Consider the following 25,036-nt stretch of genomic DNA (forward strand, 5'->3'; position numbering starts at 1 on the left):
TCTGCAAGAAAGTCAGTGCCCATTCTTGCTGTGATGCAGCTTTCTAGTGAGAACCAAGGTAAATAACAAGTTGGGAAAAATTGTCACCCATTGATCCTAATAGTGAGATGTCGAACAACGTGTCTGAAATTAAGAGAGAGCGTGAGAGAAATCCCCTCTTTTTCTTTACCACTTGCAAACTACTTGAAAATCTGCCTCAGCAAAATCTCATCTATTTGGACTAATGGGGGTGGAGGCAAGCAGACCAATGTGAATTAGTGACAGGTTGGAATTCTGGAATGTTTTAAAACATGCCCTTTTATTAGTTGAAGTCTATGTGTACAATAACTCAAACTAACTGTTCACAGTGGTTCCCAAGAGAGATTCTCAGAGACTTGCTTTCGTGAATAGATAAGACCCATTTGTTATTAGCAGTTTCCATTGACTCATAAACAATGTACTGAAGTCCTTAAAAACAGTTTTTTTCCTTTATGGAGATAAAAATGCATTTGCAATGTGGTTTAAAGAATCCTGCCCAGCAAACTTCTTCTTCAGGGAGAATGCAAAGAGATCCATCTGTCTCTAGAATCTCTCACACACAGTTGGTGTCCCTGAGGGACTGAGGTGTGACTGCGCTGGTGGGGTGAAGTTAAGGAGGTTCACCCACTTGTCTCTGTTAAGAGAGGCATAGAACGTAGAGTTAGAAGAAGTACCCCTTCCCCACCCCGGTGTCTGCTAGAGCACTTCTGGTAGCAGGAATGGAGATCACTACCTCGGGAAGCTGGTCAGTGCTACTGTTTAGAAATGGTTTTTCCTTTACTCTCCATTATTCGAGGGGAGAACAGCCCTTCTAAGCCTCTGTGAATGTGGATTTGCCTCCCTGCCTCCTCCACTCGAGTGTGAAAGTGGGAAGTTGATCTGGTTGCCCACCCATCTCCTTTCCTCCCCCACTTCTTCTTCTCTCATCCTGGAGCCCTGTAATAAAAAACAAGAAGCAAAAACTGTTAGCTGAAAACCAGTCTTGTCCCTTCTTGGGTAGGCAAATAACCCAAGAGTCGAAAGAAAGGACTATAATTTTGGACTGTATGACAGGCAGTGGCGCTGATATATTGTTGAGAAATGGATCATGAGCTGCCGTCCTTCCATCCCCAAATGCACTCACCTTTGCTCTGTTAGGGTAATGTAAATATCCAGCTGCCTCTCCATATCTGGCCTGAATGTTTGTGTTCTCTTGTCTGTATGGCCTTGACACGCCTGGCCACATCATGAAGGGTCTGTATTACAATGTAAACTCCAGCAAAGGGTTTGGGTTTGTTAATCTTTGAACAATTCTCACAAAAAGAGGTTTAATAAGTGCTTAATTTTTTTAAAATTGTGGTAAAATACACGTAACATAAAATTTACCATCATAATCATTTTTACGTGTACAGCTCAGTAGTTATTAAGTATTTTCACATTGTTGGGCAACAGATCTCCAGAACTTTTGCATCTTGTAAAACTGAAACTCTCTACCTATTATGTGGTAAACTCTCCATTCCTTCCTCTTCTCAGCCCCTGGCAACCAACCATTCTGCTTTCTGTCTCTATGAATGTCACTACTCTAGACACCTTATTTAGGTGAGATCATACAGTATTTGTCTTTTTGTGGCTGGCTTAATTCATTTAGCATAATGTCCTCAAGGTCTGTCCAGTTGTAGCATGTGTCAGAATTTCCTTCCTTTTAAAGGCTGAATAATATTCTATTTGTATGCATAAATGCTGCTTTGAACATTAGTATACAAACAACTGTTAAAGCTTCTGCTTTCAATTCTCTTGGACATATACCTCGGAAAGGAATTACTGGATCATATAGTAATTATATGCTTAACTTTTTGAGGATAATAAGTTTTTTAATGAGACTAAGGAGGCAGAGAAACATAAAGTAGATGCATTATTATATTACAGTGTCCCATTTCACCACACATCTATTGGGTTCTTACCATGTGCTCAGTGCTGTGTCTGATATAACTTGGAACCTTATGGTTCCTTCTTTTCTCTCACTGCAATATAATCTCCATAAAAGTGGGGATTTTTGTATATTTTCTTCCTCTTTACTGCTGAATGCCCAGAACCTAGGATAGTGCCCGGCATTCATTCATTCATTTGTTCAGCAAATACCATTGAATATCTAGTATGTACCCGGTGCAAAATGGTCATGAAAGTCAGCGAGGAAAGCAGTGTTTCCTGTCTTCTTGACTAATGGACAGAGCGGATGGAAGGAGGTAACAGGGTCTTTCCCAATCACTTTGTGCCCTGTCAGGTAAACATTGGTGATCCCCTACTTGCAAAGGGGGGAGGGGTGAATTTAGAACCGAGAGAGGGTAGCTCAGCTGGAAATGAAGATCAGTGGAGACAGAAGTGGTCCTGGACAGACAACTGCCCATTCACAATACTGAAGCCATATTGAATTAGGAAGAGAGCAGAGAGCAGTACTTGATTATCCAAATCAACTGCTTATCTTAGCAGGGCACAATCAACACTTTGACTGAAAAGAATTTTATTTCACGTTTGCATCAAATCTGAGTGAGGAAATGGGGAGCCACTGTGGCCTAAGCAGTGCTTTCAAATTAGGGGGCTTAAGATGTTACCTCATACCTAGTCAATCGCACTTAGTTCAGCAAGGTAGTATTTAGAGAATATTCTCGGAGTTCTCTGGGGCTCACAAAATTGGTGCATTCATTTAACAATGCCAATTTCAGTCCTCTTCCCTAAGTTAGCATGGGGTATACTATTGAAAAAGTTTGGCTGGTAGGAAAATACCTAGGGTCCCTTACAAAGCCCTCAAAGGCACTTTGCAGTCCTGTGCTGGTTCCAAATATGCAGCATTTCTTATCCCTTCTGTGAGCCTCGGAGATTTTCCTTATCTATTTTTCTACTTTTAAAACCACCAGCACCGCTTATTCCATTTCTTAGGGTCTTTTTCACTTTCGTTGCGGTAGGCTGTAATCTCTCCCGTTATCCTCTTCTTGCTGTCCTCCCCAAGAGTGTTGCTACTTCAAGGGAATAAGAGAGTCACCAATACGGAGAACAGTTATGCAAACTCAAGTCATTTCACCAAGTTCTTGTAATCAGTGTCCCTGCTTCTTTTCCTTTAAGGTACCCAGAAGCCCCAGTGTTCTCCTGCTTTCTTTTATCTGTGACTGTGGCGCTCCTTATTGCTTATAGGATAAGGCTACACTAATTAGCCTAGCCTTCAAGGCCCTCTATAAGCAGACTAAGGTCTACCGCTCCATTATTATCTCCCACTCGTCTTCCAGTCTACAGAAACTGTCTGCTCCCGTCAAACGGTCTCCTAATTGTTTCCCCCCAAACTATTTTCATTCCCGTTTCCTGGTCTTTGTTCGCATTAATTCTTTCAGGCTCTCTGCTACTCTTTCTTCAGGGCTTGGAGTCTGTCTTACCTTTTGTGACCACCCGGGCCCTTTGGGCAGAATTGCTCCTTCCTTGGAATTCCGATAATCCTTCTAGTGTAAGCCACTTCTCTGGATTTAGCACACCGGAGTACATGTGTGTGCAGGTGTGCCTAACGTAGGTGCTTATTATATCCGTAGGGCTAACAGTACTATGCACTGAGTAGGGACTCAGTAAACATTTATTTTTAATGATGATGTCATGTTCTTGAAGGCTGTTCTTTCTTTCCCTAGGTAATGTTTACTAATGTGAATGAAGCGCTGCTGAGACTTGCTCATGTTTTTAAAAAGATGAGGATGGTGATGACTCAGTGGGGAGATCTTTTGGCAGAGAATTCATCTTGAAAATACTTGTACTATCCTAGCAACACACATGTAACAAGGGGAAACAGCCCAAATAGTCTTAAGATAAAGCAGGAGAGATTTTTAGGATTTTAGTAAGCAAGACTTTCTTTCTTTCTTTCTTTCCTTCTTTCTTTATTTCTTTCCTTCTTTCTTTCTTTCTTCCTTTCTTTCGTCAAGGTGATTAAACATTGCAATGAGCTATAGAGGTAGATTATTGAGAAGATTTGGAGGGGTGGACAATTTATTCATTCATTCAAAGGAAAACTGGGAGGCAAAGTAAAGGAAGGGGGAAAAGTTTAAGTATGAGGGATTTGGCATTTATCCATGGAAAACAGAGGAAGGCGGATACAATCTTTCTTTTTTTCTTGCACTTTTTGGTCTCTCAACTATGTATGGCTTCCCCAGCAGGACGAAGAGCTTGTGGTGGGTGGAGCTGCTTCTTCGCTGTGTTGTAGAGCCATCAATCAGGCCAATAAAATAAAAGAAGGCAGCAGATGTTTTTCTCCCCAAAGAAGGGGTTGGAATGGTTACCGAGTAACTGTTTTTCTGGTAATGTCCATATACCTTCAGTCACAAAAAGATACAAACAAACAACCGTAGCTCTGATGTACTTCACCCAAAGGAGTGTTGCGGGTGATGGGTAGGGAAGGACGTGCTATTAGGGGCAACTGGGAGTTGGAAAAAGATAGGCTCGAACACGTGGCAGGACAGGAAGTAAAAGAATAAAAGTAAGTGGTGCAAAAAGTCACCGAAGGAAAAATATGAAAATCAAAAAAAAAAAGTTAGTGGGGCACTCACTACATAGAAAACAAGTTTGGAAGTTTGTGATTAGATTCTTGGAGGAAAGTGTAGACAATGTGGCATATACTGCACAAAAAGCTGATGATCAAAGCCAATAGAGAACGTGTCAATCCCAGAAACATCGGAGCTTGGACTGCTCGTTCATGCAATAATTTTAGGTGTCCAAGAGCAGGAATCTGTATTTTTTTTTTTTTTTTTTTTTGTGGTACGCGGGCCTCTCACTGCTGTGGCCTCTCCCATTGCGGAGCACAGGCTCCGGAAGCATAGGCTCAGCGGCCACGGCTCACGGGCCCAGCCACTCCGCGGCACGTGGGATCTTCCCGGACCGGGGCACGAACCCGCGTCCCCTGCATCGGCAGACGGACTCCCAACCACTGCGCCACCAGGGAAGCCCAGGAATCTGTATTTTTAATAAGTGCTTCTGCTGCTTCTTAAGATCAGGCAAGTTTGGGAAGCACTCTCCTGTAAGGTAGTAGAAGGAGTTTGCATCAAAATGTGGAACATCAAGTGATTTCACTTGAAAGACAACTCATACAAAAGACAGAAGGAGAAGCGGGATAGAAGACTGAAATTTTGATTTGGGGAATAAGTAATTATTTTTTTGCCCTGCTTGCTCCCCAAATGTTTTAAGGCAGCATGGTTATAATATTAATAATGAAAGTGCTTTCTATCGGCTTGGCACTATACGTGTATTCTATTATTTGATGCCCACAATGACCCCCTGAGGTAGAAAGTACAATTGTTATCTCCATTTTACAGATGAGGAAACTGAGACTCAGAGAGGTTAAACTAGGAAAAGGTGGAGCTGGGATCCAGAGCCTCTGCTGATCTTAATTGTTTCACGAAACTGCTTACAAACATCAAAACAGACCAATCCCAACAGCCCAGAAACAGCAACAAAAAACACAACTAAGTGAAGAAATTGGGATGAAGAAAAAAATAAGGGAAGGAAAATGGGTGACGCTAGGATAGGGTCCTGTTCATTGATTACACATTTGGCTCTAAGCTTTCCAACGGTCAAAGGGAGAAAGGAAACATCTCTTGATTCAGAGCATCTATAAGATAAAAGCAAACGTGCTTTTTAGGAGAAACATAACGATTTCTGGTAGAATTTCCTGAGAGAAATGTCCCATGTGGATCCTCAAAAAGAGGAGAAGTGCTTCTGCTGAATGGATTTTTGTCCCAGGAGAAAGGAAACTTTACTGTGTTAATTTTTTAAAGCTTGGGAAAGCAAATGTTTAAAAAGGAAATAATTTAAAGATGGATTAGAATATCGTTCCCTTGTAAATATGTTTTACAGTTCACACTTCTTATAAGAAAAGAACTACATGTGGAGTTTTTGTCTTTGGAGATCTTAAAGAGAAGGGTGGCTATTCCTCTGGCCTGGATGCCTGAAGGCAAGGAGTGCCTTAATGGGCCCCCTTCCAACTCGGGGGACTGGGATTCTATACTTCTGTAGCTGTGCAAACACTTCTACCTGGGGCAGCTTAACCAGTCTTAAACGTAAAGGCTCAGCCACAGCCATGGCAATGAATGCTTCCATTGTGAGAATCCCTTCTGATAAAATAAATGTTTTTAAACACACACACACACACACACACACACACACACACACACACACAAAAACAAAACCTCCACAATATTTGGGATTAAGACACACCCAAGTAAGACATTTGCAGTAACAAAAGTTTCACTTAGTAAATGCTTGTCACTGGGGATGGAGAGTCAGCACTTAGGCACCACTCATTTAACTCAGAACGTTTGCTGAAGTCCTTTGTGTCTTAGATGTCAAAGAAATCTTTTCTAAGGGGCCATCAGCACCCCCTCAGGGGTGATGTTTTAAGCCTAATGTGAAAAAGAGCTTCTCTAAAACTTCTTATATGATTAACACAGTTGAATGCCCTTTATGACAAAGCATGGGGAGTGCAAATAAAATTCTCTTCAGGAGGAGACCTTCGTCCCCCCTTTTTTTCTTAAATCATTTCTTAGCCATGTAACACGGGGAAAGAACTTTCACATTTCAGGGGTGGGGGGAAAGCTCAGGGAGATACAGCTGTGCCGTTTAAACTGACCCAACTCTTCACGGATCTGGTCAAATGGCTCAGACGAGGCTTCCTTGCTGTATGTAGTGAGACTGAAACCCGTAACAGGGCAGGAAGAATCGAGTTAACATCACTGTGTGCGTTAGGAAATGTGTTATGTGGCAATAGCTAACCGAAGCGCATTTGCCTTTGAGGGTCTGTTTGAATCTTTGGCCTTCTGGCTAGCATGGCACGTCCAGGAAGAAGGCACACAGGAGGTTTCCCTAAAAAAAAGAATGAGGTGCTTGCCTCTACAAAGAGGGGTATGGTTATGCTGCTGTCAAGTGAAAGACTTCATCCTTCCAACAGAAGGTGTCACCCTCTGGAGTGCTTGATGGACTCTGCTACCCTAACACGTTTCCCCTTTATAAACAGAGTCCAGCCGCTTTGGCCTTATCTACTTGATTCCAAAATAGCTCGTCAATTTAATAGCATTCAGGTTGTTTATGCACACACAAGGCCCTTTGAAAATAACCCTTTTCATGTCGCCAAACAGGCATTTTGAAATCAACTAATTGGATGGTTGTCTGAATTCAACTCGTTGTTTTAAAAATAACCAGTTGTTCCACTGAATTACATTTTTTTACCCCCAAGCCAATTGGTGTGTGTAGACAGAGTTTGAGTCAATCCAGATGGCTGGCTGCATTTTTGACTTGAACTGACTGGATGTTTTGTGGTCAGATATATACAGCTCTTGATAGCCACTGGGGAAATGGAGTAGAAGGGAAGGAAGGTGTAGGAAAGTTAGGAGAAGTTATATCAACAAAAGTTTCCATCTTGAGTGCTGTGGATCCAGACATTTTCTGCAATCAATCCTCCCTCCTCCTCAACACACATGCACACGCACACGTGCACACACACACATGAACACACACATAGTTAAGAAAACAGAAATAAAGTAATAACATCCCTCCCAGCTGGCTCTGCTCACGGCTGTGGGTCTTTTCTTTCTTTCTTTCTCTCCATGAACTTCTTCACTGCTTGGGTGGCCTGTGGAGGGATTCTGGCGACTCAGCATCATTGGTTTAGCTCCCTCTTAGGCTAACTTTTCCTTCCTGTGGGGAGCTCTCCTTTGAGGGACTTAGTGCTTCCCTCGTCTGTAAAAGCAGGGCAGGAACAAGAGGGCCTCAGTCAGACCTGAACCCCCTAATTCCAAGCATGAGGCCTGACTCTGACCCATGGAACCACTTTTCCTGAGGGAAGCTGTGAATTTCCTACATTTTGAGAAATTCTGAGTTTTGTATCATCTATGGTCTCCATAATTAGCTGTCAAATTCTGCTGGCATGAGGAAATGCAATTCAGATGCTTTCAAAGACTACTTCGTGGGGACTTAATTTGATTTCTTCATTTACCTTACTGATAACATGATGAGTAGAACAGAGAGACTTCCCCTGAACCACCTTAGGTTTTTCACTTACAAGGAAGAAAAGGTTCTCCAAACATTTAAAATCAAACTGCAGGGATTTCCCTGGTGGTCCAGTGGGTAAGACTCTGCACTCGCAATGCAGGGGGCCCGGGTTTGATCCCTGGTCGGGGAACTAGATCCCTCATGCGTGCTGCAACTCAGAGTCCGCATGCCGCAACTAAGAAGACCGCATGCCGCAACTAAGACCTGGCACGGCCTAAATAAACAAATAAACATTTTTTTTTAAAAAGTCCAACTGCAGGGGTGATTTCCAAAATGTCTTCCAGTTTTTTCACAAATTTTGAGTGAATTATATGACACAAACTCACTTTTCTACTGCCAGCATTGTACCTTTTCTATCTTGTGCAAAGGTCATTGCTTGCAGTGAATCGAAGAGCACAGGAAATATTCTGTTTGAAACCTGGCCCTGCCTCTGTTGTCCCCAACTTTTCTCTCTCATCTAGTAAATCCCAAATTGGCATGTTTTTCGTAACATGTCATTTTTCATGCCTGGCTCTTTAAGGTGAGTATTGATTCCCGTGAGGCTTTCAAAGACATCTGGATAACATTCAAAAGTTTTTGCCTATGACATTTAGGTTTTAAACCACTGCCACATGGCTTGTTGGGATTTTTTAGTTTGGGAGGTGTTGGAGGTATATGACTTGGGTTATGGTCCTGTCTTCATTGCTGACCTGCTATGTGACCTTGGGAACATACACTTTACTCTCTGAATCTCAGAGGTTTTCTCATCAATGTTATGGGGGTAATAATATTTGCAATGCCTGGTCTATCTCAGAGGGCTTTGGAGAAGAACAATCCAAATAAGGTATGGGAAGCCCTTTGTAAGAAGAATGAAGTCTTAAACAAATGTAAGAGATTCTAAAAGGAGACAGTTTAACTGGGATTATCAGGTAGTCCTGAAAACTTGACCCTTCCTTCTCAGATCAAGAGATTTTCTGTCAGGTCACCAAATTGCACTGTGTGTTACCGTTACTTTAATCCCTGTTCGTTGGATTCAGACAGCCCTGAAGATGAAATTCTACGGAAAAATGGTTTGAATGGATATATGGCCTCAGTTTTGAGAATCCACAGTAATATTAGCATAGGGATAAGGAAACTTAGCAGGCTTAAACTTTTTTTCAGTATTAATGACACTATGAATGTGTTCAAGTAATCAGTAATATTACAAGTTATACTTGCAGCAAAATTAAAGTGAGAAAGAGAGAACTTCTCCCTGGATTTCAGAATCATGGCTGCTTCAGTTGTGAAGACAACTGTTCATAGAAAGATAACCTGTTGTTATTCTCCTTTTAGAGTCAAGAACTAAATCATATCTGTGAAAGTATACAAAAGGACAATAGGCAAGTCCATCCTTCATTCTTTGATGTGTCTGTTTAACTGTCCTAGGGTTTCCCATCCTTGGGTGGTGTAGGGGCATCTGATAAACCCCAGATGATTTAGAAGCACACCGAACCTTGCTTTATATTTTCATCTTATCTGGCTGCGTGCATGGGATTAAATGACCTTTTTGCCACAGGAGCAGTTATGCCGAGGAAGGTGAACCTTCCCTCCCATCTGTGGGGTAAATGTTGTTCCTCCACATGCAGACGATCAGCCAAGGGACTGACATTGTTTCCGGTTGTCAGGATATCACTGGCCTTTTTCCTCTGAAGAAGAGTCCATTCATTGCCTAGTATCAAACAGAAAACAAGAAAAGCAAATACAGCATGATATTTCCCTACGATGGTAAATTAGAAATGGTGTGAGTGTATGTGAGTGTGACGGTGAAATTTAAATCTGGGGTAGATCTGGCTGCAAGCTCAAGTTTGAACACTTTTTTTTCAGAAGTGAATTTGAGCTCCTGTAGTTATATCCAGGAAATACGAGCCATTACCAAGGCTGGGAATTGAGGGTAAGGCCAAAAAAAAGGTCTGGAAATGTAATTGTAATTGGGGAGGCCAAACGACAGAGGTTAAGCCCTGGGAAATGGAAAGGCAAATCGGTGTCTGAGAATTCCTGGGCCTGTGGCAGGTCTCTTGCTGGACTCTGGCCATCACCGAACACTGCTTAGCTCTTATACCCTCCACGTGGACCTGCTTTAAGGGAGGCTGAAGGAGGACTGAGCTGGGGCCGAGACTGTGACGTTAAAGGAGACCCTCTGAGAGCACATGCCCCCTTCAAACTTACGAATCATGTGAAACCTTGATAATCTGGCGTTCGCAATGCTGGCGTCGTGGTAAACCTGGCAGTGAACTCACAACCGAAAACAAAACTGGATCAGGGTCATGAGGGCAAAAATTTCGCCCTCATCACTATATCACCAGTAATTAGAACAAAGTGACTGCTCTACAAACGTTGGTAATAAAAAATTAATTTATGTTTATTACAAACAAACCAACAAACCTGCCTTTGATGGCCTTTAAAAGAAATAGCCTTAAGGTTCACAGGATAATGTGAATACCTACAACGTGCCAGAAGCTTTACCTATTTTATCTCTAGTCTCTCAAAGACCTTCCAAGGTTATGTTTTTCCTAGCATATAGAGAAGCTGAAAGAATATTATAGTGGACACTAGTATCCTGACTGCTTATATTCTACAATTAGCATTGTACTATACCTGTATTATCACATGGATCTATCTATTCATCCATTTACCAACCGAGGTTCAGCTTTTAATCCTCATTTTGTAAGTGAAGTCTCAGCCAGGTAAGGCGGCTTGTCCAAGGTCCCCCAGCTAGTAAGTAACAGAGCTAAAATTTGGACTTGGGACTATTGAACTCTGCAACCTATGCCCATTCCACCACGCCGAGCGGACTCCTGTGATCTGTGTTGCAACATAAGTTAAAGCAAGTAAACTGGAGAGTGGGTTGAAATCGACTGAGAGGTTGAAGTTGGTTGTGCTAAAACCAGAGGAACATCCCAGGAAGGGCTAATTTAGCCTTTGACCCCAGAATTATAATTTGTAAAAAGCAGACTAATGCAGGAGGGCATGCATCTATGCATTCCATATCATATGTTAAAGAGGAAGGGACAGATCATCACAGGGGATTCCTGTTGTTGTTTTGAAGAAAGCAAGTTTCATGATGTGTAGTAGGCCCAGTACAGACTCAGCTCACTGTCTCACCATTTCTGTAGATTCGTAACATAGGACGAAAATTGAATATGATATAACAGAGCATCAAGAATAGATTCGGTTCGATTTCACATACTTTGTTTACTAAGGCAGGGAAATATGTAATACATTTCAGAAAGATTTCCACAGATAGGATTGACACGTGTTTTCAACAGGGAAAAAATTAATAATGAACACTCCCAAAAGTTTGTTACCGTAATTTCCAAACAATATAATAATTTGTTAGACCCCCATACACTTAAGATTTAGGTGAACATAGTCTCTTACCTTTAGTAGTTTACAATCTTAAAGAGTCAACATCAAAGCTTCAGTTATTTAAAAATTTTAATGACTTAATTACAAAAGTCTCTGACTTAGATTTCTGGAGGTAAAATACAACAGAAGTAAATCTGTTTATATCTCCACGCTTGCACTATTGCTTACAACAAGCATCACTGTGCCGCTCGTTAGGAGAAAAATTAGATTTTAAATGTTGTCCACCGTATTTTGTTTTTGTCTTGTTTTTTTTTGAATTTTATTTTATTTATTTTTATACAGCAGGTTCTTATTAGTTATCTATTTTATACATATCAGTGTGTACATGTCAATCCCAATCTCCCAATTCATCCCACCACCACCTCCCCCGCCCCCACCACTTTCCCCCCTTGGTGTCCATACGTTTGTTCCCTACATCTGTACACAGTACTTTGATTAAGAAGCGCACTGATGAATCAACAAATATTTCTTGAGAATCTCCTTTGGAGCCAGTTCTGGGGTCTGTGTTGTGAGGGATGCATTCAGCCATTCATTCAATAAATAGGTATTGGGGCCCTACTGTACATTCTAGGCACTGCTCCAGATTCTGGGTACAGAAGTATAAGAACCCTTCCCTCAAGTTCACAATCAATCATAGAAATACAGACTGTCAGAGGTAGGAGGAAGCTTAGAGAGCATGTAGTCCACCATCCTCAATTTACAGTTAAGGAGGCTGCGGTTCAGAGATGTTAAGCTACTGATTCAGGGTCACAACGCTCAGAGTGGGAGAACAAGAACTAGAAACCAGCTCCTTTGACTGCTGGTCCTCCGCTCTTTCGATTATTCCAGTCTATTTGGGAAGACAGCGTACTCCCGCGTGAAACAACTTCAGAACAATACCAGACAAAAAGCTGCTAACAAACCATATGACATTAACCATAAGTTTAACAGCAGTTAGGGGACGACTGGAGACATCCAACAGAGCTTAAATCTTCTGAGTAATGACATACAATTTATTTATGGCAGGGGAGACTTGCTATATTTCTGACATGTTATAAGAATGAATGAGATGAAGGCATTCCAAGGAAGCAGTACTTCCCTCTGGATCTTATCATCTTGCTTTGTTTTGGTATGTTTGCTATGTTTTGGTACACAGGCTAGCATCTCTTTCATTTACAACCGAAACCATGACATAAATTAGGGGGGAAATAATGGAGAAAATAAAACACGAAGGTAGTGGAGTTCAACCTCCAGTCGTAATTTACACCAAGTTCTACTGAGATGCAAAATCTCACGCAACCCATATTTACTGACTTCTGAGTATTGCTGGAATAAGAGCGAGCCACAGAAGAAGAGTGTCCCTGCGGGATACTTTTTGTTGGAGAAATCTTTTAGTGAGACATTTATCCTCAAATGGGCTACCTATTATGGGAAAGTTTTTATGCCTGGTGATTTTAATAGGAACTCTCTATCATTAGGGAATGCAGGAATTTATTTCTGTAAAGAAAAGCATTTCAGGGCCTTATTTAAAAACATGGGCCAAAGCACCGTGCACATACTTAGCATAATGCTTCTCAAACAGTCCGTAGTGAAGGATCAATTTACTTAATATTATTTTTATTTTCTGATATTATTAATATGAACTCCTGCGCATCTAAAGCTCACAAGTCATGGTAGAGACAAAAAAGCAAACACACTTCCTAATGGATAGGCTTTACAATAACTATAGAATTAGGGGTAGGGGTGGGGATGGCCTTTTCATATGAGATGCTACTGTTGAAATTCCCCAAGACTTAGGACTGTGGGTGAGGCTTGGCAAGTGGGAGAGACGAGGCCGCTGAAAGTATGAGTTGCTGTCAGTGGCGGTGGCTGGCTGTTGACTTCCTCCCGTGTGTTGCTGGGAATCCAGGGAGCTGTGGGGATGGGAAAGGACCTTGAGGGAAGCAAACATGTGAGAGGTCAATGGTTAGAGATCAACTATTGACCTCTTGGGGACCCAGGTTCCAGAACATAAAGACCCAGAAAGAACTTAGTAAACTTGCTTATAGATTCTGCACACCATACAGCAAAATAAATATATTACATTACCTGAACCACTGTGTTTTGGGGGATACAATAATTCAAAGCAAAACAAAGTATTCGTGAATTGCCATGAGGCACATAAAGCTGTGCCTCAGGCGTCACCAGCCTTTAGATTTAAAGCTACCATCTTCTCAGTCACCAAACTACAAACCCCTTAACTTTTAACAGAAAACCAACTCTCCTATGCAATAGAGACTAAATGTTAGATATGCATATAGTATATCTGCCCAATCAAAGAAAAAAAGAACGAAACTCAGTGGACTAGGGGTATGAAGAACTATGTTAAGAATCTAGATCGATATTCCTTATACAGACGAAGACAGAATAGAATAACTTTTTATTTGCAGCAATCAACATGATGCCACAAATAAAAAATCTCAATAGTTTTTTTTTTTTTTTTTTTTTTTGCAAAGTCTTGAACTCTAACTTACAAGAACCTCAGTACATTTTTGTGGATTTACAGAGGGCAAAGCATAGTCCCGGTCTGGGGAGAGGCTATCCATCCACAGCTCATAATGCAAGCATCTCAGCCGGGCCTATTAATTTTCCATACACATAGGGCCAACTTCTACCTGGGATTATTATGCAATTTTCAAAATGGCTGTAAGTCTTTCAACTTACAAAGTTCCCATTTACATTGCACTGGCCTGCTGGCTCGGATGAATGAATGAACACTCTTTCCCAAAGGACCATAATTCATTCTCTGATCATAGCTTATACATTTGGGAGAATTGGGATCAGTGTGCCTGGCGCCTCCCCTCCCCTCTGTCCCACAAAGGAGTCATACACTGCAAGAGAAGGAGACAAAGTGGCTGTGTGCCAGAGTGCAGAGGTGTGGCTAGGGAGGTGTTGGCTGTCTACAACTGTCTACATGGTGTGATTTCAGGTGTACCTCAAAAGGCCTCATTGCCCCTCAGTTTAAACACTCCCTTCCCACTGGCAAATGCCTGGAATTCCACAGTTTTTAGAGCCCTGTTCCTTCGGTTTAAAGCTTTGATCCCTGTTTCAATACCCCTACCCCTGGGTGAGCAGCCCCATTGTGTCCTATCAACCGTATACCCTGTAAGCGGATGAGTTTTAAAATTTCTTCTCAGAAAGCAGGTTTTGAGGGTGGTGTGAAGGGGAGGAGATACTGTGTACCTCAGGGGGGCTGGGGAGGGGAGGGCATCACCTGTGGCGGCAAAGGGAACCGGGCCCAAGACAAACTGTGTGTGCGTGTGTGGCCGTGTGCAGGGCTATGTATGAGCCCCTCCCACGGCGGCAGCTGTTGAACACCCTTTCTTAACCCTCTCCCAGAAACCTTGATTTATGCTGCTTTTGGAGCCATGGAACCAGACTCTCCTCCCAGATACAGCAAGATAATAGCTGCTGGCTACAGCTGGGAATTCTCGAATTCTTTCAAACTGGAGACTAGGAACGAAAGGTGAAGAAAAGTTCTTCTGGGCCTGCTGTGCTAGGTAGCCTTCCTCTGAGGCCCAAAGAGGAAAATGGGGCCCAGTGGTGTTATCTAAATGCTTCCAACTGGGCCTGAAAGCACAGAGCCATGAATTGTAGAAAGTGAACACTGGCTCCATCATCACATCCTTTTGTGTTTCTAGACTGATTGTTTCTCTTTGTCTCTTCTAGTTGAAGAATAAGGGTGAGTCATTGGCCTGACTTCTAATATGAGGAAGGGAGCCTTGAAAAGCAAGACAGTTGTTTATGTAAAAGGGAGAGAGAAACAAACCCAATCTTAATTCATAGTCACCCATCTCAGCAGTATATAGCATATAAAGGAACAGATTTGACGCTTTGGTAAAGGAACTGGATTCTGTCAGTAAAATTCCACACACTCGATAGGCAGCTGTTCATAGTGTTCCCTGCAGGCTTTCCTGACCAAAAACCTATTCTTCGGTGCTTATTCCAGTGCTTGAAATTCCACTGTTAGAGTTACAGCTTGTGGGCTGGAAGGCTAGAAAGTCTTTGAGAGTCACTTATTTCAAAAAATGCAACCAAAAAAAAAAAAAATGCAACCACTCCTTAAGCCTAGAAAGTTATATTAACTCCTGCCTTAGGTCGGCTTAAAACCCTCATGTAGCTGCTTGGAGGCGGCACAGAAGCTTTAAGGCCAAAGAAATATTTGCTAAAACCTCAGGGTCAGTTTGCTTACGACCTAAGTCCAAACCCTTGTCTTTCACATACCACTGCACAAGTTCTGCTATATCCTCGTATTCTCAGTACTGTTTAATATTTTTTTAAGCCAGCTCACATTTTTATTGAAGTGAATTTATCACGGTACTGTCTACCTAGCTTTGTCCTAATGAAGTCATGGGTTGGATGCACTACTATGTATATACATACATTTCTGATCCACATTACAACAAATATTTATTCAAAAAAACCCCAAAACTTCACTGGCCCGCATAACCACCAGGGATTCACTTTGGGAAGCACTGCTCTGGCTCATACAAAGTGTATTAGATATAAAAGTATACATTAAAAATAAGAAGTCGTAGCCCCTCTTTTCAAGGTACTCAGGACCCAGTAGTTGAAAACAACTGTGGCCTTTGTAGTTAGTTGCATGAGCTCTGGAAGATCATGAATTTATGGGAGGTCATGTCTTCCTCTGCGAGGTCATGAAATTCAATCAATGCTTGCCTTCCAATCTGCCCTTTGGTCACAGGGCTCCACAGGTGGAACATATCAAACTCACCAGCCAAATTATGACTCTTAATTGGTGTTTCTTTTAAAGTGGATATGTCATTTGTCAAATGTTCAATGCAGGCGCAGGCCTAGCCCCAGGCAAAATTATGAAGTAGGAGAAGAATGCCAGATACGTAGGCTGCACTCAAATATCTGTTGAAAAAAAAAGAATGAATGAGCCCTCCGTCCTTGAATCTCTCTCTCTCTCCCAACCCCCAGATCCACTAGGTGCCTTTTGAATTCTATCTCCTAAATATCTCCAGTAGTTTTTTTTCCCTTTCCAAGTCTCCTCTGACAGAGGAGTTTATCATGTCTTGTCTGGATTATTTTCACAGCCTGTTAACTTGCTTCCAAACCTCTTCCTTCTCCAAGCCATCCTCCACAATGTTGCTGGAGAGATCTTTTCATAGGGCAAATCAGGTCATGTCACCTGTCTGCTTAGAGTTTCCTTAAGTGGTTCCGCAGGCTCCTTTGCATGGTTTGGGGACTCCGCATAATCTGACCCTTGCTTACCTCTGCTGCTGTAGCTCTTCTAACTCCCCAGCCTGAAACCATTACTTGCACCTCCCACCATCCCGCTGGGCCATGCCGGGCTCTTTCCCGTCAGAATCTTTGTTCCTCCTGCTTCTTTTCCCTTGGCCCCCTTCCCCCGTCTTCTTTTCTCACCTCAACTCCTACTGGTCTTTCAAGCCTGAGTTTAGGGCATCGCCTCCTCTGGGAAGGTTTCTGTGACTTGCCTTCTCACTCCCTTAGAGCTCTGCGTTTGCCTCTATGTTAGCACTTACCACATGCTGTGTTAACATTTTTCTGTTTGGGTGTCTTTCCCACAAGACCTGTAGCTCTTTGAGGTCGGGTACCACAGGTTAATCTTTGTATCCCACTGTCTGTTTGTATCTCACAGTGTCTGGCACGTAGCAGCCATTCAAATATTTGTCACTGAATGAATGAATGAGCTCCTCGGCCACCTATCTTTCCTTTGCCTCTCTTCTCAGTCCACAAGTTCTGGCACACGACTTCTTCCCGCCCCTGGCCTGGCTGGCACTCGTTGGAGGATTCCCGAGGTGGCGGCTCTCCTTTCTCTTTCCTTACCTAAACCTGCTTTTACCTAGATCAGAGACAACACGATCAGATGATAAACTAATTCACACTGAGGTGTTAAATCATTTCATTATACAGACACTTATCGAGTTCCTGCTATGTGCCAGACATTGTGCTTAGGTGTGTGGGGGAGTCACCAGAAAAGAACCTGGGAGTTAAAGATCCCTACTTCGGAGCATATGGGTAATGACCAAATACATTCCTCTTCTGAGAGGTATCTATCTGATTTTCAAAGAACTGGATTTCAAATGATGAAATTTAAACAGGAGAGGTAGGGATTTGGGTCTCGGAGACCTCTCAAGCAGGCTAGCTCTGGCTCAATGAATTTGCCGTGTGAAACGATTTTCTAATGAGTTAGGCTGACTTTAAGCCCCAGGTTATCCTGTTGTCACCAGTTATGCTTTGCTTCATGAAAGGTCACCAGAGGCTACCTTACAGGAGACAGATTTCATCCTGGGATCAGGTGCCTTCTCTGACTTTGTGTGGTTCTATTAAATTAAATCTAGTAATCCCCACGAGCTGCCAGACCTTTTAGGTACAGTATTCAAAGATGAGGCAGGCTGTGAACCTCCTGCCCCTCTCTGCCAGCGGTCCCTAGCCGCCCCTGAACGTGACTATTTGTGGGGCGGGTTTCCGAACCCTGCCAGAGCTGCGTTGGGAAAACGGTTCGAGGGAAGCTCCTCAGAGAACAGGAAGAGGAGGTGGATTTTGTGCGGAGGAGGAAGACCTCTTGTGAGGCTCTGGTGGCCAGAGACGAGCTGGACCGGGCTGGGAGGAGGGATACCTAAGCCAGGGACCCCCACGCACCCCCGAGGAAGGATGGAGAGGTTGCAAAAATCCTAAAGGGAAAAGCCCTCTCGGCTGTAGGCCAATGAGCGGCGGGAAGGAGGAGTGAGGCTGGGGAACTTCTCCCAGAGCCAGTCAGAGGGGACGGCTGCCGGGAAGCCAATCAGCGCGCCCGAGCCTGCAGCCCCTCTGCAGTAGTTATGCCAGAGCTCTCTGTGTAGAGCGGCGGCGAGCCGGCAGCTGGGCTGCGGGGCCAGGAGCCACCGCACGCGCTCCGCGTCCTCCTCTCGCGCCGCTCCTGCCCGGTCCCCGCGCCGCGGTGCCCCAGCAGTCCTCGCAGCCCCGCGCCCGCAGCCTCGCCGCGCGGCCGCCGCCGCCGCCCCCCGGCCGCGCAGTTCGCCTCGCCCCGCCCCACCCGGTCCCTCCTCGCCCCGCCCCAACCCGGTCAACCCCGCCCCGCCCCGAGCCGCCGAGCCGTTCCCGCCCTCGCCCAGCGCCCAGGTAGCTGCGAGGAAACTTTTGCAGCGGCTGGGTAGCGGCACGTCTCCCGCTCCGTAGGGCCACCGCCAGGCTTGCTGAGTCCTGGGACCGCTCTCGCCCGCGCTGCCACTCTCCCGCTCTCTCCTCGCTCCCGGCGAAGCAGGATGGCAGGGCCCGTGCTCACCGCGTGCTTGGTGGTGGCGATGCTGCTCAGCTTGGACTGCCCGGGACAGGCACAGCCCCCGCCGCCACCGCCGGACGCCACCTGTCACCAGGTCCGCTCCTTCTTCCAGAGACTGCAGCCCGGACTCAAGTGGGTGCCTGAAACCCCGGTGCCAGGTGAGGAGTCGCCCCTCGCGCGTTCCCCGCGCCCGGCGGTGAGCCAAGGGGCGCATGGTGGAGGTAACCCGAGCGCGCTAGCCCCGCGGGGCCGCGATCGTGAGCCTAGCGGCCGGCACCTGGGAGTGGTCGCCGTGCCCGGGCCCGGCCAGGTCTCCCGAGAAAGGGAAGAAGGGTATATGTGGGCCGTGTCCGCATCTCTCCCAAGCTCGCTGGGCTGTCAGCGAAGGTGCGACTGGGAGGAACCGCGAGCATGGCCTTTCTAGCGAGCGCCCATTTTTGGGGGGAGGGCGGGAAGGCTGGAGCTGGTTCTCCCCGCCTCGGCGAACTGGCGCCCCACATCCGAGCTGGTGCCTCTGGAATTTGCCACCCTCGCTCGCACGTACGTGCCAGAATTTCAGCCTCAGCTGGACCGCGGCTCCGGCCATTCTTTCCCCAACCTGCCCTCACGCCCTCCTTTCCGCAGCCTGGGTTCCCGAGGCTCGCGGGCCCAAGTGCAGGCAAAGTTGAGGACAAATCTCCGAATCTGCAGTGGCAGGTAAAGACACACGGAGGGGAAACTTTTGAGTATGTAGGAGGGTCCCTCAAATGAGGAGGACTGAGCCTTTTCCTTCAAAACAGCGTCTCTTCTCTAGGCTGGCAAAATCGTTTCCAAAACCGGGCTGCTGGCCCGGGGAGCAGGAGTCCAAAGATGATTTAACTCCTCCCCTTCTCAAACTCATCTGCCTTCTTGACAGGCTGGACCCTGAAGGGGAGATGATTTTAGGTAGAGGAAAGTTTCTGAACGCTTGCCTTTTGTTCTGCACAACCAGGTCGTGTTGTAAGGGCATATTTTAACCTTCCCTGAGCGCTGCCGCTGTCAACAGATGAATATTAATGGCCTTGTGTGATTGACTGTCCCACTGTTGGAGTCCTAAAAGCCTGCCTTAGAATCCAATTAGGACAAGTTGCTACACTGGCAATGCCGGCAAGAAGAGTCGGCTTCAAACAGGTTTATTTATCAGAGGTGCGCTCCAAGAAACGGCTGGTTGTATTCACAAACCGTAAGACGTTTGTGGCCTCCAGTGTCTCTTCGCCACCCAGGCATCCAGCGAGGCGCGCGTCCCGCGTTTCCGAGGGATCGGGGAGCAGCCCTCGCCAAAACTTGGCTCGTGGCTCTCAACAAGTCAGGGAGGCGGGCCTGATGGTTGGGCCAAGTTGTGAACGCGATGCGCGCCCTGTGGGCGCTGCCGGCGAGCGTTCGCTAGCGGGAGGTTACCTAGGCAGCCAGCGCGCCCTCACTCAGCCTTTTCTTTAGGTGGATGAAAAGAGCCGAGCGAGCCTGCTGTTTAGTTGCAAAGGTAATTGGTCACCCTTTTTGGTGACCGAAATGCATTTGCGCATATGTTAAATATTGCTTTGCAGGATCTAGCTCTAAGGAAGGATAGAACTACCTCTTCCTCTGTTAAGTGTTAATAACGTACCACGTGGGCGTGTGCAGGAGCCATAAGGGGCAACCTATGCATCAGCTCCACAGAGCTGCAACAGCAGGCGAATCTCTCTCCCCTCGAAGCGCCCTGGTAATTAGCTTGGTAAGGCCAGAGAACATGCTTTTGTTGGTAATGTAAAAATTGGTCCTCACAGGATGAGCCCCCCCGCCCCCCAACAAGATGAATGGATCCTGGGTTGGAGCTGGGGCCACATTGGGCGGGTTTGAAGCCAAGGGGTAAAGATTGTGCTTAAAAGAGGAAAAAGACCGGAGGGCATGCACAGATACTCATTTAGCAACACCCCTCTACACAGCCTCAAGCAGGAGCTCGCCCTCCCTTGCCCTCCCCCAGCTCTCTGGCTGCCTTCCTCTTTGCAGCATCTGTATAAAAGTATCGGGAGGGCCCACACACTGTGTGTATGAGATTTGGCTTGGGCTCCCTCCTTTCAAGCTCCCTTACTCCTGGCCTAAGGATGGCCATGTTACATACAGAGAGCAGGGACTCGTAACGGAGATTTTTCATTTTCCTCAAATATTTCCCAAACTCTATAGGAAAAATCCCTTTCCAAGGGTCTTTACCGTATAAACCCAACATTCCCTACTTCGCTTATGTTTAACAAACATATGCCCTGTTGAGCACCTTCTACGTGGCAGGCACTGTTCTGACTCGCCCTGGAGCAAAGCCAAATTTCAAATATGGCGATACCTACACAGCTACCATACAGCCTGGATTTTCTGGGACGGTGCAGATTTCCAATACTCTGTTCTGGCGTCATGAAACCGTGTGTCCTGAATTTTAGTTGGGCAAATATGGTCACTGTAGATATGGAAATCATGGTAAAAATCCTAATGTCCGTGTGTGGAAAGAGCTCATCAGTATTTCAGAGAAGAGACCATAATGGCCGACTAAATACAATGGCAAGTGCATAATTTCAAAGTGAATAAATGTGTGATTTGCTGCTGTCGTTCCGTGGTTGGAAATTGAAAGAGAGCTGCAAATTATTTGATAGTTATGAACCATCATGATGACCGCTTGACTTTTTTTTTTTTCCCCATCTATATTTTAAGCCGTGTTCCGTTCTCCCGCTCCACTATATTAACTGCATTAAAGCTTTCTTTGTCCCAGATAAAATGAGATTTGGTCACAGTAAGGAGAAATCCTCAAGAATGTCTTGTCTCACTTAGGGGGAGCATGGGACTGACTGTTAACTTAGACCATTAGCAGAATTGGGTTAGAGTGGATAAGGGTACATTTCTTATGCTAATATGGATGAGACTAAGCATTTGAAATCAGCAGGCCTAAAAAATAAATCACTGGTGCTGAAGGACTACACTAGACTTCCACAAAGCTGATCGAAAGCCTTACGATCTCATGTTCCCATTTCTTTTAGTGTTCAAAGGCACAGGATAGCAATTCTAAATAGCATGTCCCCCAAATCCATAGATCTTTCCGTACCCCACTCTGTTTTTTTTTTTTTCCTAAGGATTTGTAACTTGGAAAGCACCACAGATGGAAACCAGGCACACAGTTAGCATTTGGCAGAAAAATCCATGTAACTGACTTTCAGTGCAGCTCTTTTGCCCTTATTTAATTTAGAAAAATTCAGAAAAAAGCCAATGAGCTCATAAGTCTAGATGTTTATTTTGTTTTGCTTAACCCACCCACAGGCGCAATCAAGAATGGATACAATTTTAGGCAAGGAAAGTGAGCTGGTAATCAGACAATGATGTTTCCAGTTGTCTCAAGGGAATGTTACAGAAGTCTGAAAAAAATTCCTCTAAACAAAAATCAAGTGTAATTCACTTTATGAATGCCATACACCACTTTTGTGTAGGGGTGGTGGTGAAGGGGACGGATGGGAATGAGAAAATCAAACAAACCGTGGTAGTGTTGCAACTCCCCAAAGACTGAGGAATCTTGCCTTAGAGGGCCTTGGAAAGTGCAAGAACCAATCCAGAAGGCCAAATGCCCGAATGGGTAAAAGGCAGCCTTGAAGAGCCAAAATTGACTTGGAGTTTGTCAAATAGACGAAACAACGTAAAAATAAAAATCAGCATTCTCGAAAAGAGAGTTTGGTATTCATTGTTGTTGCTTTAGAGTATGAGAACCTCTGGGTTGCCAGCTGTGGTTCCCCAATTAGTTGGAAGCAGTAAGCGGTCCTAAAGTAGGGGGAGAGAAGAGTGAGGGGTGGGAGGGGTTTCTCTCCTCTGAGATTGCACTGGACAGTTGAGTGAGCAGGTGATTTGTTCGAACTTTGAAAAAGTTGTATCACCATGTGCTAACTTGGAATAGTTTAGAGACCTCTCTCAAATGTGGTCTGAATATATTTATTACGCTTATCCTGGTGATTGGTAAGGAGATGTTCTCAGAGGGAAGCATCGATCTGATTGAGGAGACAGCTGATGGTTGGTGGAGCGCCCTGGCCTGAAAGGAGTCTCAGACTGCCTGCTGCTTGGCAAGCTCTGTGTTAGGTTTTGGGGGTGCCGAGAGGAGTAAGACATAGTCCCTTTTGTCAAGGCGCTCACAGTCTAGTGGGGCAGCATACAAGTAAACAGGCTTCTCAGGAAACTTGTGGGATTAAATAGGGTGAAAAGGGCTAGAAAATACCTCCAGGAAATTGGCTGAAATGGTCACAATAGCCAGCCTGGGCAAGGGAAAAGAACTGACGAGATGAAGTGGGAGATAGGGAGAGGTCGCTTAATAGGGCCGCCATCTTAAAAAGTTTTCTTAATTCTTGGAGCAAATTCTGTTTGTAAGCATTAGGAAATACAAGCATAAGAGGATTTTGATGGATGCTAGATGACACAGATGGTGTCAGTTTTGCAATGTGGTTTTTTTTTTTTTTTCTTATGGGCTGGTAGGTTGTATCCAATATTTTGATGCAATATTTTTGAGCATTCTGCTGCTTCCATCTTTAGAGTTGCAATGTTTGCTGTTCACTGTAGCCTAGAAAAAGGCTGCTTCTTACCAACCTGGGAGAAAAGAGGTCTGGATTTGTCTGATGTGAGACAAGACAGAAAATATGTTCTCCTTAAATGGCAGCTATCAATAGGACCACGCCAACTGTAGTGTTTGATGCATATACAAAAGCATGGTTCTTAAGAGGTATCTTATTACTCATTTCTAAGAAAATTGAAGATAATCACATAACTTGTGCACACGATACATCATTTGGAAAGAATTTCACTGGGGATCATATTGCTCAACTGAAAAGTTCTGGCATGCTGAATTTGTACATTTTTGTGAATGCTTCCTTTTACTCTGATCTCTCGCTTTTTTTCTGCATATGGTTATTTGTATGTTTTAGATTATAAGCTCCTTAAAGGGAAAGCACTGTATTTGATGCAGTGTTGAACACAATGCTAAGAGTACCGTAGAGCATTTAGTAAATAATTGATAATAGAATTTCTAGATCATTACGTATTCTTCTGTGAAACTCTCAAATACTTTCTTGAGCTGTGTGTCATCTTACTTATTTTAAAAGTCTGAGTCCAAAGTTTTACGAGACATTATCGGGGTGTGTGGACAAGCTTTTCAAGCTGCATGTATTTTGACTGGAGACTGGTTCAGGCTTACCTCAGTTAGCTGGCGACTCTTACCATCAGGCAGGGTTTATTAACGTTGAGTACCCAGAGAACAAATTGAAATTAGCAACATTGTTATGACTGGCTTAGCATCATTAAAGATCAACAGTTATTATAGCACATAAATTGTAAGACATCTCTTAAATCAAACTCTCTTTGATTTAATGTCAGCTAGACCTTTCTCTCTAATGTTGACATTACCGTATTTGGGAGTTGAGCTGTGACACATGCGTGGACCTGTTGATGTCCCTCACAGGTTTCTGTAACCTGGGATCAGAATTTGTGCCCAGGCTCAATTCCAGAGACCGTAGATGCCGACCAGAGCCGGCATCTCTTCAGCCCTAGCTGAGCTTCTAAGCAGGTTTGATGTTTTTGGTAATCTAGGGTCTAATGGAAAGTGTGGGCAGAAAAATCCCCCACTCATCTGCCCATATTTAGCAAATTGTCGGGCTTGAAACAGGATCCCCAGCACTCCATTAAGAAATGAGCATCAGAAAATAGAGTCCAAGTCATGGGCCCCAGACTGGCTTTAGAGACAGCATAAAGTAATGGGAATTTATCTTCTGAAACGTAATGACAGGAGGACTGCGATTCACAAAGCAACGCGAAGGTGAGCATATCAGCAGAGAAAATGTGCATTTTGAAATGCTGTGTGTGAGGGCAAAACGCTCACTGGGACGGTATGGTCTCGCTTGAATACCTTGTTGAATATACAAAGTAAAGTATTACTTCTCTTCTTCGAATTAGGCCAATTAAATATTAATTATCCAAGTGCTAATTATTAGAAATACTTGTTTGCCATTTTTAAACAAAAATGAATCCGCACTGATTAACAAGGAAGGCACTTTCACTTTTGCCTCTCTATGTGTGTAGCTGCATAAAGCCTTATTTGAGAGTTTGTATTTTTTCCCATGAGGAAAAAGGAGTCAATGTTAGGACCAAAATGCTTTGCCAGTGTCCTGAACGGTTAATTATGCCTAGTAGCTGAAATTGTATTTATATGCTAGATTAGTAAATCTACTAAGCTCTTTGAAGTATACTTAATAGGCTTATATTGATAAATAATTGATAGGAAGAGAGATAAAATAC

At 44.2% G+C, this 25,036-nt stretch overlaps 1 protein-coding gene and 1 non-coding gene across 2 annotated transcripts in view; both read left to right on the plus strand.

Moving 5' to 3' along the window:
* Window positions 1–8,121: 8,121 nt before the first annotated feature.
* Window positions 8,122–8,194, plus strand: TRNAA-CGC (transfer RNA alanine (anticodon CGC)). Its single transcript has one exon. It is a non-coding gene; the product is annotated as a tRNA-Ala (tRNA).
* Window positions 8,195–18,497: 10,303 nt separating this feature from the next.
* GPC3 (glypican 3) overlaps window positions 18,498–25,036 on the plus strand; it is a 441,069-nt gene continuing 434,530 nt past the window's right edge. The window contains exon 1 of the mRNA XM_059049870.2: window positions 18,498–18,894. Within this exon, the coding sequence (XP_058905853.1) occupies window positions 18,720–18,894 (175 nt within the window). The 5' untranslated portion in view covers window positions 18,498–18,719. The remainder of the gene's footprint in view (window positions 18,895–25,036) is intronic.

This window comes from Kogia breviceps, chromosome X, assembly GCF_026419965.1.
Source record: "Kogia breviceps isolate mKogBre1 chromosome X, mKogBre1 haplotype 1, whole genome shotgun sequence".
NCBI lineage: Eukaryota > Metazoa > Chordata > Mammalia > Artiodactyla > Physeteridae > Kogia > Kogia breviceps.